Genomic DNA, 15443 nt, shown 5'->3' with positions numbered 1-15443 from the left:
TCTCTATATGTCCTGTTTACCATATACTGTTTATCACCAAACTTAAAGTAAAAGAAAATCCCAAATTTTGTGTTGTCCCCAGAACAGTAAGGCTGGGTTCACACTTGAGAACGAAGCGTCAGAAGTCTGGTGCGTCTTTATTCATCGTTTCAGGTACGATTTCAGCCCGAATTTTGGGCTGAATTCGGACTTGAATCAGACCAAAAGATGCACAGGGCACCTGTGTAATTTGCACTGGAGCCACTGCAGAGATGTGTGAACCGACTCCATAGAGAGCCGGTCACAATCTCCTGCTATACTAATTGAATATGGGGAAACCCAGATCCAATTCCCAAAGTTCTGGTGACCTGGAAGGCCTCAATGGATTCCCTTATTTGCAGGGATTTCCACTTACTTCCTGTTTTGGCTATGGGATAGCATGCAAAGGTAGCTCTTCCCAATGGGACACAGATGGCAAAAAAAAACAACCTGTTGGGGGTTATAACTCTCTTTTACTCACTCCAAAATAAAATAAAAATGTTTTCCTATAGTTCTACTTAAAGCTAGTTTTAGCATTAGCATATAGTGTTATTGATTCCAGTCAAATCTTAGTTTTTATCCTATGCTGCAGTCTGCCGAATAAAAGGTAATGGACACACAATAACTTTACTAGTCATCAGAACTTTATTCTATAAATAATTCCTATTGCTATGTCTATATAGAAATGTCTGATTTCTGTCAGATCTACAATCAACATCCTGGAATGTGGGGGACTGCCTTTAATACAGTTGACCACCCCCTCCTCCTCAAAAAGCTCAATTTGCTTGGTCTCCATGGCTGCACTCTCCATTGGTTTGAATCTTACCTATCTCATCGCACCTTCAGTGTCACTTACAACTCCACTTCCTCTTCTCCAACTCCTCTTTCCGTTGGGGTCCCCCAAGGTTCTGTCCTCTACTATTCTCGATCTACACGTCCTCCCTGGGTCAGCTGATAGCCTCCCATGGCTTTCACTAACATTTATATGCTGATGACACCCAAATCTATCTCTCTGCCCCTCAGCTCACCCCATCGATCTCCTCAGGCATCACTGATCTACTAACAGAGGTATCAGCCTGGATGTCACACTACTTCCTTAAACTTAATCTATCTAAAACCGCTTCTCTGAGGCCGCGTACACACGGGCGGACTGTTCGCCCAACTTTGTCCGCTGAACAGTGTTTCAGCGGACAGTCCGCTCGTGTGTGGGCTTCAGCGGACAGTTTCAGCGGACAGTCTGACGAACAAAGTTTTTCGGAATTCCCGTAAGACAGTCCGCTGAAACTTGGTTTCAGCGGACAGTCCGCTCGTGTGTAGGCTTGTTCGACAAACTAAGTTTCGCGCATGCTCAGAACGGATTTACACGGCGAAGGTTGCATTGCAGTGTATTGGACGTCGAATTTCTCGTCCCGTCGTACGTGCCGTTCACGTCATCGCGCACGCTTTCAGCGGACTGTTCGTTCATCGTGTGTGGTCAAGTCCGTCCATGCAAATTTTGAGCGGACTGTTTGTCGGATTGTTTGACGAACAAAGTTGGGCGAACAGTCCGCCCGTGTGTACGCGGCCTGATTCTTCTTGTTCCAAATTGTAATGTAACTGTAATGTCTGCCCTCATGTTGTAAAGCGCTGAGCAAACTGTTGGCACTATATAAAACCTGTATAATAATAATAAAGAAAACACTGCCCACTCTACAACTCCCTACACGATATGTTTATATACGATCCATAAAAAAAATTAATGGAGTACAAGTGATTTCCAATTATATGGTGGTAGAAAGCCATTCCTAGCACTTATATAAGCTGTCAACCATAGTTGGCCACACATAACCCCTTTTGGAAAATGGCAGAACTGCCAAGTGGACAACTCTGGCCTGCAGTATGGTGCTTGGTGGGCACTTAAAGGACAAGCAAAAATTGTATATTATATCATAAATCCTGGAAGACCTGCTTGTTTAGTACTCAAATTGTTCTCTATTACGGTTGTATTTTCTATCACAGTAAATCTTCCTATTCACAGCATTCTGTATTCTCCTCACTATAAGCCTGATAAGACAAGGTTGATTATTTATCAAGCTCTTCTGTTTTTCTACATCAGGTACAATAACTGGTAATAGAAATCTTCTGAAACTTGCGTAACGTTTCTTCTGCTTGCAGTACATTTGTTTTATCTGATTGTACGTTTGTGCGCCATCAGTGATCAGTGTGATGTCTGGTACAGAGAAGCCTAATCAAAAGAAACTTTTTGATGGTTTAGGGCATCTCTTTCGAAACTGAAGATCTTGAGCTATGGGAAATAAGTCTTGCAGAGTTAAAATAGACTGCTGAAAGCAGATAACTACTGCTTTATTCTCCTCTGGATTTCAGGAAAATAAACATGCTCATAAATCTTCTACAGACTTGTTCCCTAACCATCAAAATACATTAGAGTAAGTGCTGACACGGCATCCTTCATGGAAGTGCTCACCACATGGATATATGTTTAGCTCAGCATAATGAAATATTGTTTTTAAATATGGCAAGCAGAGTTCATGGCATTGACATCAGAAATACAGAACACAGTTATACAATAACAGGATTACTACAAAGGAAAAAATTAGGATGAAAACAATTTGTGGTTTTACCCAAAAATAAGTGTCACTTTAATGCCAGGAGTTAATGGGGAATATATAGGTCTCATGGTAAAAGAATGTATTGTTCTATATTTTCTACACAGCCTTATAATTCATTTTTCTAAAGTACTGAACAAAAGTATATATGACATAAATAATGTCAGAATAGACAACAAACATTTGATTTGGTTTTGTGGAAGCATAGTGCTCTGTGCATATCCATAGACAGCAATGTATTCTGAAACCTGACCCTTCTTTATTAATGATGGTGCTTGCATGTACTACTGCCTGCTGCAATGGTGTACCAAGGTTGCAGCAGCAGGTGTGACCCACCTCTGGTGCCACTGCTGACATGGTGCATGAATGAAAGTACTGCTCACAGTTCCTGCACAGTTCTGGTTCTAACATCTCTGGTCGGAGTCAGGATTTAGGTGGGTAGGCCACCAACAATTACTCCTAATAACCAGCAAGGAGGGCATGTAACCATTAACCACCAATGGGCTCTAAAACTCCTGAATACCAATCTGAGGGGGCAGCAAAAGCACTGAGCACTAACTAAAAGCAGGACAATATACTGACCACCAGCTAACAATAGGCACTACACTAACCACCAACTAAAAATGCTGACCACCACTTTTGAAGGGAGGCATCAAAACCACTGACTATTACATCAATGGAGGCACTGCACTGACCACCAGTTTAAAATGGTACATTACACTACATTTTAATTTGTTCCTCATGTACTGTCAGGATTGTTTTTCGTCTACATTTTGTCAGGCCACCATTATTTAAATAACTATTTTGCTATCATTTTAGTTAATTTATCTACTTTAAGAATGTCACTAGCAATCCATGCTTTCAAACCAAAAAACAGGTTTCACCGCATGCTTTTAAATTTGTATTTGTTTTCTTGCCTTGATTTTATATATATATATATATATATATACTGTACAATGCTGAGATAAGGCACATTTATGCTGTCTTCGTTTCTTTTCTGGCCATCATTTGCTTTTGTTTACCACCTAAGAATGCAGACCTTTTTATGTATTTTTCTGCTTTTTATATAAAGGTATGTGAATGATGTTTGTTTTGTTTAAATTGAAAAGAAATCAATAAAGTGTGACATTGGGGTGATTAGCTCAATTGGTAGATGCATTTTTTTAGTCCACATCAGTCAGGCGTGTATGGTTAAGGGCCTGGTAGCCCACGTTTATTAGAAGAAAACAAAATATTCGTCCATCCAGTAATCCCACGCAGGGGTCCAAGCTTAAATTAAATACAGCAAAATCAGAACGAAAATGCTAGCCCACCTGGCTACTCTTCAGCAGTACTGCTGCTATAGGTACTTGCCCCGTCCAACAAACTGCTTGGACGCACACAGCTTCCAACCCTTCGACACACAGCACACGGCTCCTTGGACGCACACAGCTTCAAGTCCTTCACACAGCTTTAGACATGCACAGCTTCAAGCAGCAAGCTGCTCACACACCACCATCCTACACAAATCCCCTCGTTATATGGGCTGTGTGCAGCTGGGCACACACCCTGCTCGCTAGCCTCAAGACCCGGACACAGGGTTGGAGATCCCGTCCCACCCATAACTCTCAGGGATCTCCAAACTACAGAATCCCATCTGGAGCTAGCAAAACATGGAGAAAACTGACAGAGCAGTTTTCTCCATTTAAACTCTACACTCTGTAGTCCTGCAGTCCGCAGACATGCAAACTCTGTGTCTCCTTTACCTCTAATTTCATAGGGACAGAGCCTCGCCCTGTCACATATCCCCCCCCTTTGTTTCGATCCGGAGGGAGCAACACCAGCACCCATCATGATGGTTGGCACACCTCTGTGCTGGCTGTCAGCCACGTAGGCCCAACCCTTTTTCCGGGTGCGCTTCCAGGAACATTCCCCCCTGGATCTTAACAGGTTCCTATATTGTCCTATACTCAGCCTTCCTCTTCTTTTGGGGTCCCTGGGCTTATTCACTTTTCTTGGGGGAACTCTGCCTTCCTTGAGCCCTCCTTTCAACTTACAAATACCCATTTTACCCTTCACCATCGGTATTTCAGGTTCAAAACAGTTTTTCTTGGTACCCACTGCAACCAAATCATTGTTTACAGAACGAACGCTTAACAGATCACAGCTTTCCATATCAGTGCTTTCCAATTCAGTGTTTGTTAGAAGAAGACCTGAGGAGGGACTACGTCCGACGGGACCATAGCACAGCTCCACCTCACCCATTGTCAAACACTCCATGGGTACCTGTTCTAACAAACTACCCTGACCCAAGCATAAACCATTTTTTCCAGGTGTACACATTACATTGTTACGGCAACCAACATTAACACTTTCTCCCATAGTGTCTCTGGGCACCTTAACTTGTACCCCTGGGCCAGTGACAGAAAGCATCTCTGCTACTGCTGAGTCCATTCTGGGCCCTTCCTTCTCATGAGGCCTAGCGGGTAAGGCAGTATCTGCGCCTTCTACTGACCACTGCTCCGCCGCACCTCGGACCACACCAGCAGAGATTTTTCTAGTCACCGCCCCAGACGGAGAGACCTCTGATATCTCAAGCAGTTCTCTCGCGTGCCTTCCATACCAATCAATAACTAGAAGTACGCTCACAGAGAATCTGGAGATCCTGTGCCAAATGGTTAACCATTGGTCCCACCAATTCCACTGTTGGTCATGGTTTCCCAGCACTGCCTGTACCACTTGGCTCCACCCATTGGTGCTACGCAGCACCACCTGGTCCAACTGCGGTGGAGATACCCAAGTATACAGCGAGTTCATTTTTACCAACTCTAGCATTTCCAGTAAGGTTTCGGTCATCTCTAAACATCCCATGTCTAAACACCAGAACTTTCTAGGGTCTTCTACCCTGTCCAAGACATGGAGGGGCTCAGCGACTGCAGGTTGAGAGGGTGAGACATTTGAAGAGACCTCATCCTCCTTGGAGGTACTCATCATCACGGCTTGTTGTTCCCCTGGAGAGCTGTCAGACACATGTCTCACACTTATCCATTCTGCACCAGTGTTGGTGAGCCTCTGCAGGTCATTACAAGTCACACTATCACTTTGATACTCAATATCATTTAGCTGTGGAGCTGTGGACAACACATCGGCGATGCCAGTGCCCTGAACTGTTTCTTCAGAGGGGAGGGCAGCAACCTTTGCAGGGACCAGGACGCCCTCAACCACCAGCGGCTCTGCGATCCCCCTGTCTGGCATAGCAGTTGTGTCCACACCCTTGTTACTTATGTTAGCCTTACCCAGCATGGCTAGCAATTGTTTGGCCCAGCTGTCCCAGTCCATTGTGGTTCCACCATGGGTGTTCCACAGCGTTGCATCACCTGCTGTAGAAAGCCGCACAGAAACCTGGGATTCATTAGCTTTAACTGCACATTCCTCACTTCTATATACATCATTTTGTAACACCACACTTTTATCAACGTTGCATTGGGGTGATGCTTCACCTAAAGCTTGGTGCAGCACACCATTTTGAACACCTTTTTCTGGTGGCACTACAGACACATTCAGCTTTGTACCCTCAACTTTTGCAGGCTGAATTAACCCCTTGCCCACTGGGCTACACGTAGGGTTGTGGGGCTGCGCCCACACTCTCTCACTGTGTGGCTCAGTCGTAACATTACAGGAAACACATCTTTCAGCATTATAATCACCAATCACATCACATTGGCCAACACTATTGTCAGCATGACCATCAATATTCTCATTATGTGTTGACATAGCTACTGCTTTTGTGGGTTGTCTATGAGCCACCATAACCTCTGAGCAACTCTTCACAGCACCCGCTCTCTGTAAAGGGGCACTTTTGCCTATTTGGGCAGCTCCATAGCTGACCTGGGAAACTCTCTGCTCCAACACTGCAAGCTCCTTGGAAGTTTCCCTGGGCAACCCTGCAGCAGCTGTCACTAGGGAACATGGTACCAGCACTGTTTTGGTCACCCCTAGGACAATTTTCCCAGCCATCTGCTGGATCATAGCAGGCATATGCAGAGTCCCCATGTCCTTTTCAGTCTTTAGCCCTGCGTCTAGTTGGGCTTTACGCTGCGCCTCCCCACTGCTCTGGGTAGCACAATGCAGAAAGTCTATGTCCATTTGTACTGCGGATCTCCCCACTGGACATACTCCCACTTCACTGGGTTCAGCATCATAAACTGAAACAGTCTTACCAGTTCCTGCAGCTGATGTCATAGCCTTCACTTGAGTGCGTTGTCTCACTGGTGTGGTGTTTCTATAGGCTGACTCCCCCATGTGGCCATGGAGCAAAACTGCAGCCTTTCTGAACCCACTGATGCCCCCTGTAGGTAACACAAGATCCTTGTTGATAGGGGTAACTGCAGACTTGCGCTCCAAAGCTGGTTGGCTATAACTCATGCAGGATTCAGGCTGATGTACTCTCCTTTCGGGACTGACCCCTTTGCCTAAGCGGCCATGACAGAAAACTTTACGTTTCTCTGGATTTCCAAATCCTAGGTCTTCCGGCGACACTTCTCCCGTCCTGGAGCATTGCTGGCGGCCCGTGATACGATGGAACTCTCCTCTAAGAAGGATTTCCTCTTTAAACTTGCTGTAGTCATCCTGGTCCCCATCCATCAAATGGTAAACCGACCGGAACTCTATCCGCAATAAGGTTTGCAGCAGTTTTGGCCACCGGTCCGTAGGCCATTTTCTCTTTACAGCAACTTTTTCAAATCTTACAAGGAAGTCTCCCACCTCCTCTGTAGGCAGCATGGGTTGCACATAGTCAGAGGCCAAGATCTCAGCCCCTTGCAGTGCACCCGACTCTTTGCGATTCCGCTTGAACCATTCATTCGCTGTCTCACATGTCACTGGCCCCTTTTTACTGGTCCTTCAAGGTGGAGACATCTTCTCAGGCCATGCTGAGCTCACTTCTTGGCATCTCCTCCATGACTGGCTCTCACTCATTGCCATTGGATACCACTTCTGAGGACACAGCTGATCACAATCATTAGTAGATGAGCTCCAGAATTCATCAACCTCCCATCCAGCTTGGTTATTCCCCAAACATTCCTGTGACGAGGGGCAATGGGCAACAGCATGTCCCCACTCACTACAACTAATGCAGCGCAGAGGCCTCCTTGCGTCATGCTGTGGCACCTTTGGGCTCAGGCTGCCAGGAACAACATCCTCTTTCACTTCTCCTTTAACTCGGGGTGACATGATCAATTTACCCCAGATCACAGCGATGTCAGACTCAGACAAATTCTCTGGTGTGGCTGGGGCATGTGGTGAAATACCCTCTAGCCACAATAGCCGCTCCCTGGCTTTAGCAAGGATTGCTTCCTTTTTTTTGCTTTGACCGTCCCATCCTTGCAATCACATGCACACAGCAGCTTGTAACAGTTCTCAGCAGAGAAAGAAAAAAAAAAAATCTGATGTTTGATTCTTCCTTCACAGGTACACAACCCGCATGCAACACAGTCCATCAAATAAACGTATACGCAATGCTGTTCGCCTGGCTGCCACACACAGCTAGCAGTAGTTCCTGATGCGACTCACCATGGAGCAAGGACCCGGATTCCACCGTCTACATGCCCGCATTCGAGCACCACTTGTGACATTGGGGTGATTAGCTCAATTGGTAGATGCATTTTTTTAGTCCACATCAGTCAGGCGTGTATGGTTAAGGGCCTGGTAGCCCACGTTTATTAGAAGAAAACAAAATATTCGTCCATCCAGTAATCCCACTCAGGGGTCCAAGCTTAAATTAAATACAGCAAAATCAGAACGAAAATGCTAGCCCACCTGGCTACTCTTCAGCAGTACTGCTGCTATAGGTACTTGCCCCGTCCAACAAACTGCTTGGACGCACACAGCTTCCAACCCTTCGACACACAGCACACGGCTCCTTGGACGCACACAGCTTCAAGTCCTTCACACAGCTTTAGACATGCACAGCTTCAAGCAGCAAGCTGCTCACACACCACCATCCTACACAAATCCCCTCGTTATATGGGCTGTGTGCAGCTGGGCACACACCCTGCTCGCTAGCCTCAAGACCCGGACACAGGGTTGGAGATCCCGTCCCACCCATAACTCTCAGGGATCTCCAAACTACAGAATTCCATCTGGAGCTAGCAAAACCTGGAGAAAACTGACAGAGCAGTTTTCTCCATTTAAACTCTACACTCTGTAGTCCTGCAGTCCGCAGGCATGCAAACTCTGTGTCTCCTTTACCTCTAATTTCATAGGGACAGAGCCTCGCGGGAGGAAGTTGTCATTATACCCTCTTCCTGATTGTGCTTGTTTTTGCAATTAAAATGTGAGAGTCTTTACTGCTTTTTAATAAATCTACCTGCCGTTTTTTAAACTACTACACTATGGAAGTCTCCTGTTTCTCTCTCTCCCACTCCTCTCTCTTATTTTGAGCCATACACTGTGAAATAGAAGTGAAGATCCATTTCACCTGTTCTGGAAGCTGGGACTGGCCCTCTAGTGGCGGAATTGTATCATTGCATCCCTCCTTTGGATTTCCTGATGGCTATTATTTATTATTTATGAATGAAATAAGAGAATCCTGGAGTTTGTTTGATTTGCTTATTCACTTCGTTTAAAGGTGAGAGTTCTGGGAGCCTTGAGTAGCGGACATTTTATTATTGTTCTATCATTAAACCTTTTTTCCATTTTTTTATATATTTTTTATATATTTTTATGCGTGCTGTTTTTTGGACTATATTTTTTTTCACGGCATTGTATGTATGCACATATTTATATTATTTTGAATTTGTGTATTTTATTTGAGTGGCACGATTTGCGCAGGACCCACCCCTTTATATGGAGTACAGTAAAGCCTTCAGGAAATATACACTAAATGACAGCTATTAACAGTCACTTCTACCAATCCTTTTACTGACACCTGCACTTATCTGAGCTGTAACAAATCTGATCAGACAAATTCTTATTTCACCAAAAACTTGTAAAGTGTTACTAAACCCACAACAGTAAAATCAGCCTGTATATGCAACATAGCATGCTTGTTATACTCACTGTGGAACTTAAGGGGTTAATCCTCTGCATTGTGTTTTTTTTATCCTGTATGCATAGCTTCTTCTCTCCCTGCACTGTCTATCTGGGGAAGCCAGCTAGCCGACCTGCACATGCTCAGTTGTGTCTTTTATGCTGGAGAGCACATTTACTTGTTGATCAGAGCTAGCCAGATCACATGATATTCACATCACACATGTGGGCATGTATTCAGGCTGCAGTGGAAATCTCCCCCTTCCTGAACTCTCAGCACTGGAGAAACTCTGCAGTTTATCATGTAACCAGGGTATACGGATCATCCAAAAAGGTATATAGTGGCAGTATTTTAATGTAAGAAGATGATTTATGAGCTGTGGGCACTGTGTTGAGGGCGGATGAACTATTTTCACACTACTGGGTTTAGTAACACTTTAAGTCCCATATACACAGGCCGAATGTCGGGAGACATCGGCCGGTTCAATAAAAAACAGCCGACATTTGGCCCGTGTGTATGTCAGTCTGTTTGGCGGTTGCTGTCGGATAAGCATAATGGAAAACCAGCAGCTGACCGACTCCTGATCAGCGCTCTTGGCCAATGGCAGACAGCACTGATCGGAGTGTTCTGTTGCGGGGGGGGGGGGGGCATCCCCTTGTCAGAACACAACAGCTCAGCAGAGGAGATAGCTTTACTAACTTTGGATAACTAGTACAGCGGCTCTGACTGGAGCTGGATTGAATGAAAAAAAACTTGTAGTGTGTACCAGGCTTAAATGTTGGAGTGTCCCAGAAAGAAAGTTAATGTTTTATTTGTAATCCCTTAAATTCTCATATCTTGCCAAGCATATTGTATATGAAATCTCAAGGTCAGAGAAAAAATATGCTTTTTGAAACAATATTTCCAATATTTTTTTTAAAAACATTCTAGATAATTTTAACTCACCTTCTACAAACTTTCTAATGTTCTGTGCAAGAATTCGGACACTACTTGGCAGATTCCAAGGATCCTGTTTAATATGAAGTCGTAACCGCTTTGGACAGCTTAATTTAGGCTCCATTTCCTGTTGAAATTCTATAGAGAACATACAAAAGAAGGAGTGACAGCTTGAAAACTCACATCTGGATGTAGGCAATATAACTGTGCTAAGATTATTTATCATCGTCACTCCATAGCTCAAACAAATGAAGAAATAGCTGCTATTTGTAGCGTTTATGTACATCTTCTTTCAGATACCATATCGGTAACAGCTGTGACATTAACCAAACTAAGGAGTAACTAGAAGTAATGGGCCACCTTCAGAAAAATAGGGAGATTATATATATATATATATATATATATATATATATATATACCTCCATGGAAACATAAAATTATCCTTTAGTTTGGTTTAAGAATACCTAAAGAGGAAATGCAGCTATAGATACCTGTTCAGCGTTATAAATATCTATGTCAGCACCTCATTAAACATTACACATTGGTTCAGAGCTGAGTCCAGACTTTCCAAACTCTATACAACCTTTTCTTCTGCCTGGAAGCTAATCAGCCAACTGTTGTAAATCAATAACCAATTTCAATATCCTCCACAAGAGTAAGGTAAGTTTAAACTCTAACTCCAGCCAAACTTTGTTAGGAGTCACAGTATATTCGTCCTCTGCAGACACTGCTTCTCACTAATTTTCTGACTCAGGGAGCTGGCTCCCAGCAGTCGCTGGTCACTTCACACTCCACATACCAACTCTCCACATGAAAAGGAAACTGTTCATCATGTAAAAGCCTTTAGTCCTATGAGTAAGAACCATCTGGACTGAAATGTGTTAAAGCTTGCAAATACCAGATAGAATTGTATTTATCATAGAGTTTGCATATATTGGACTAAAGGCTTTTACATGGTGAGCAGCTTCCTTTTCTTGTGGAGCGTTACTCTGGATACACAGTTTTTTTTTTCGTTCAAGTAGCGGGCTGAACAAAAAAAAAATTAACAGAATACTGTACCACTGTGTTCTGACAGTGGGGGGTTCCTTCACTGTCAGAATACACTGATCAGTGCTGCTGTCAATTATCTGCATCTGCTGATCCAAAAAGGTTTTCAAGCAGGACCATTCAACAGAAGCTGATCTAAATACCAGCTTCTGTCAAACTGGTATAGCTACAGTACACACAGATCGGTATTCAGCCAGGCCTTGCTGAACCAGCCTATTTTTGATCCATGTGTACCCAGCTGTCGCCCATGTATTTTTGTTGTGGCCAGAATGGAGAATGCTTTGAACCTCAGACAAGCTTCTGCTACTATCTTAGTCCTTGGGGAGATTTCCCCTTCCTGTCCTGATGTTCACTATCATGGAGACAGAAAGTGAGGGGCATCTCTCCAAATGGGATTTAGACAGCAATAAAAGCATGATAGAGGCTCCAAAGCTTCCCCATGCTAAACATTTTTTTCCGGCCCAAAGAATTGGCCCTGCCACTGTGCCACTGTGCCAACGGTTGTCCATTCAGGGTGGTGATGCTCAGAAGTCTAGACTTAGGAACAAATGGGATGTTATTTTCCTTAGCAAAAGTGTAGTCCAGGAATATGCCAGCAGCTCCAGAATCCACAAAAGCCTGATAGGAGACAAGTTTATTGCAGGAACAGTAATCTTGGTCTTGGAGGATATACCTATGTAAGGTCTAACCCAGCTCCTTCAACACCAGTTAGACCCTGCCTTTTACTGGATGGGAAGGGCAGACAGATAACAAATGTCCTTTAAGTACACAGTACAGGCATAGGCCCAAAGCATGCCTCCTTTGCTTCTCTGACTCTGTTAGGTGGAGACGGCTAACTTTCATGGGTTCCACAGGTGCCTGGGATTCAACTGAAATTTCAGGTTCTGGCTGAGGTGGTGCTTGGAAGTTAGGGCCAAACGGTAAACTGGCCTAGGAAGCTTGCAAGTTCTAAGTATCTCTTGGCACCTTTCATGATACTGGACATCCAGACAAACACTCAATAGCATACTGTGCCACAGACCTGGTACCTTGCTGTATGTCCAAAAATCAGTACTTAATACAGTCTGGAGAGGTATAAAGAGAAGCCAGAAATATGTCAGCGTCTTGCAGCACAGGATCATTGCGTTCCAGTTGAGGAGAGACCCAGGCCAAGGCCTTCCCTTTTAACAAGGAAATTACAAAAGTCTCTTTGGCAGACAAAGTGCTAAAAGTCCCAGGGTTGTTGCGGAAATGCAAACGGCGAACATTTAAAAAAATCTCTGCAGTCCTCAGTATCACCACCAAATTTTCACGCAAGGGAAGTTTGGGTAGTACAGAAGAGGCGGGTTGGATTGGAGCAGGAGTAGGAGCTGGAGTCTGGACCAGTGCAGAGGGTCCAAGCAAGAAAGATTTAAGCATAGCACACAGTTCATCTAACTTGGAATCCAGAGAAGAAATATGCTGTTCATGAGCTCCAATCAGCTGTACCTGGCGCGAAATCACCTTAATCTCAGCAGGGTCCACTGCCATTGTGGCCCATTTGTACTGTAAGGTACCTGTGGTAGGTAATGTCCAAAGTGGAGCTTGTATGCTGAGGATTCAGACCAAAACGTAGTCAGGCAGGTCAAGTCGGCATCAGATCAGACAAAGGAGTACAAAATCGAAATCCAAAGAATGATCAGGCAGGCAGAGGTCATACACGAGCTGGCGGTGAAGTACCAAATCAGCAGGCTGAAGAATGTAGTCGAAATCACAGCGCTATCAATACACCCAGGGAGCTAGTCCAAACAAACGGGCACTGAGTAACAGGAAGTGCTGCTATTTATGGACTGCTTACTTGTACATTGTCCGCAGCTGACAGCAGGTGGGGCTGGTGAGTCCAAGGCAATGCATCAAGCTGGGAGAACATTGCAATAACTCCAGAACAACAGGTAAGACTGCAGCTGTGGGACCAGGAACACCCTGGTTCAAAGAAGCCCAGGTACATGACATACAGTCTTCCAAAAGAAAAACTTTAGCATTTTACATTTCCACCATTGTGCATTGTGGTTAATTTTTTTTTTTAGGAAGTGGAAGAGTTTCTTCAAGAACACTTTTACTGAATATACATTTTAAAAACAAACATACATAGATTATGGGGAGTGTAGTTATTTCTGGAGTATTAAAAGTATATATATATATATATATATATATATATATATATATATATATATATATATACGTAAAGTGTATATCACCAGATGTACCTTGCAGGCCTCGTCCAGGTGTAAAGTATTTTGTTTGCTCAAATGCCCTCGCAACTGCTGGTCCCCTTAGAAGATTAGTAATTGATTCCACCTGTCACAAAGCAAAAAAGTACATCAATTCTTCATCATCTTAAAAGTAAAGAATATATTTTTGTTTTGTTAGATAAATTATACTATAAGAAAATTACTTTAGAACTTTACTATTTGACATTTGTAAGGAATTTACCTAATTTATCCCACACACCCCTTAGTGTGAATTGGTGGTTTATAGGAATAAAATGATGGACACATGTATGAATTATTATTTTCTATTTATTTATGATTTTTGGAAGGAAGGATTACTTGATGAACATTTTTTATGAATTGCAACGCACATAATTTGAAATAATTTGTCTCTACTGGACATATACAGGGGTTGGACAAATTTATGGAAACAAGTATGGTAAAAGAACAAACTCGTTGTCTAATATGGTGTTGGACCGCCTTTGGCATCCAAGACAGCCCGAATTCTCCTGGGAATTGTCAAATATAAGGCCTCATGCACACTGGACGTTTTAGAAAATTTTTAGGTTTTTGGCTTCAGACTTTTTTTCTACAGTCAATAAACTCTCCAGCATGTTATCCTATGTGCCCATGCACACATAGGCTGTTATCAGTTGTTTTTGACTGGGGGCGTTTTTTGGCTGTAAAAAATACCCAAAACTAGTGGGTTCTGACAGGAATTTTTCAGCTGTAAATGATAATAAATGCAGATAAATGCAAAAAAAACTGTGGTTTCTGTCCAAAAAAACACTAACGCTATAGGTTGAATGTTGGGTGCTGCATTATATATGCACATTTCTGACAGAGGGTTTTGAATATTGACCTCTTATGCTAGCTGCCTGATTTAACAAGTACTGACTTGTTATTTATTTTACATGTTGCATGTTGTCTACAGAGAATTATAAAAATGTGCCTATTGTATGTCACTTACCTGACTGAAAAGGTGTTCCAAGCAGCTGTGTAATTTATCTTGTTTCTCATGGGAAATTCTGACATTTAATGGCAGCTCATCCCCTGTGGTATAAAGGAATTAGACACAATAAAATATGCAAAATTCAACTATGTCAGTCTGTGTTCCCTATGCCTTGTTCACAACAGGATATGTCCTATTACCTTCTGTTTGTACTCCCTTCACAAAGCTCTAGAATTGTCTAAATAACAAACACCAATGATAATGGACAAAGTGCAGTAACCCATGGCAATTTATTAAGTTTATGGAAGTCAATTATGTAAATATTCAATATTCATTGCAGATTGGATGCTCTTGGTTACAGCCCTTTATGTTCTTGGGCCACATTCGCACAGGCATTTAATCACACTGCAAATGTCAGCAGCAAGAATCTACTAATTCATATGGTTGGGATTGACAGCTGTGTGAAGATAGCTGCGAGACTGTACAATGCAATGACAGGTTATCAGACACTATTCAAGAATGTTCGCATAGCCGGCGATTACCTACGGTGATCGTGGCTGGATGCCCTTTGTGTATCATGGATACGTACCTACATATAGTTCAACTTGAGGAATAAGGAGCAAAATAAGAGAAAAGTAAATACAACC

The 15443-nt window shown here is 43.2% G+C and overlaps 1 protein-coding gene across 1 annotated transcript in view; it reads right to left on the bottom strand.

Moving 5' to 3' along the window:
• The window catches only part of PREX2 (phosphatidylinositol-3,4,5-trisphosphate dependent Rac exchange factor 2), a 436082-nt gene that overhangs the window by 138696 nt on the left and 281943 nt on the right, over positions 1 to 15443 (bottom strand). The window contains exons 28-30 of the mRNA XM_077492842.1: positions 14815 to 14897; positions 13842 to 13932; positions 10579 to 10707 (exon numbers count right to left, since the gene is read on the bottom strand). Of these exons, the coding sequence (XP_077348968.1) occupies positions 10579 to 10707; positions 13842 to 13932; positions 14815 to 14897 (303 nt within the window). The remainder of the gene's footprint in view (positions 1 to 10578; positions 10708 to 13841; positions 13933 to 14814; positions 14898 to 15443) is intronic.

Source organism: Lithobates pipiens, unplaced genomic scaffold (genome assembly GCF_037356315.1).
Source record: "Lithobates pipiens isolate NorthernLeopardFrog02 unplaced genomic scaffold, aLitPip1_a1.2 Scaffold_19, whole genome shotgun sequence".
Lineage (NCBI taxonomy): Eukaryota > Metazoa > Chordata > Amphibia > Anura > Ranidae > Lithobates > Lithobates pipiens.
The sequence above is the reverse complement of the archived record's forward strand: the minus strand, read 5'-3'. Positions and strand labels throughout refer to the sequence as shown.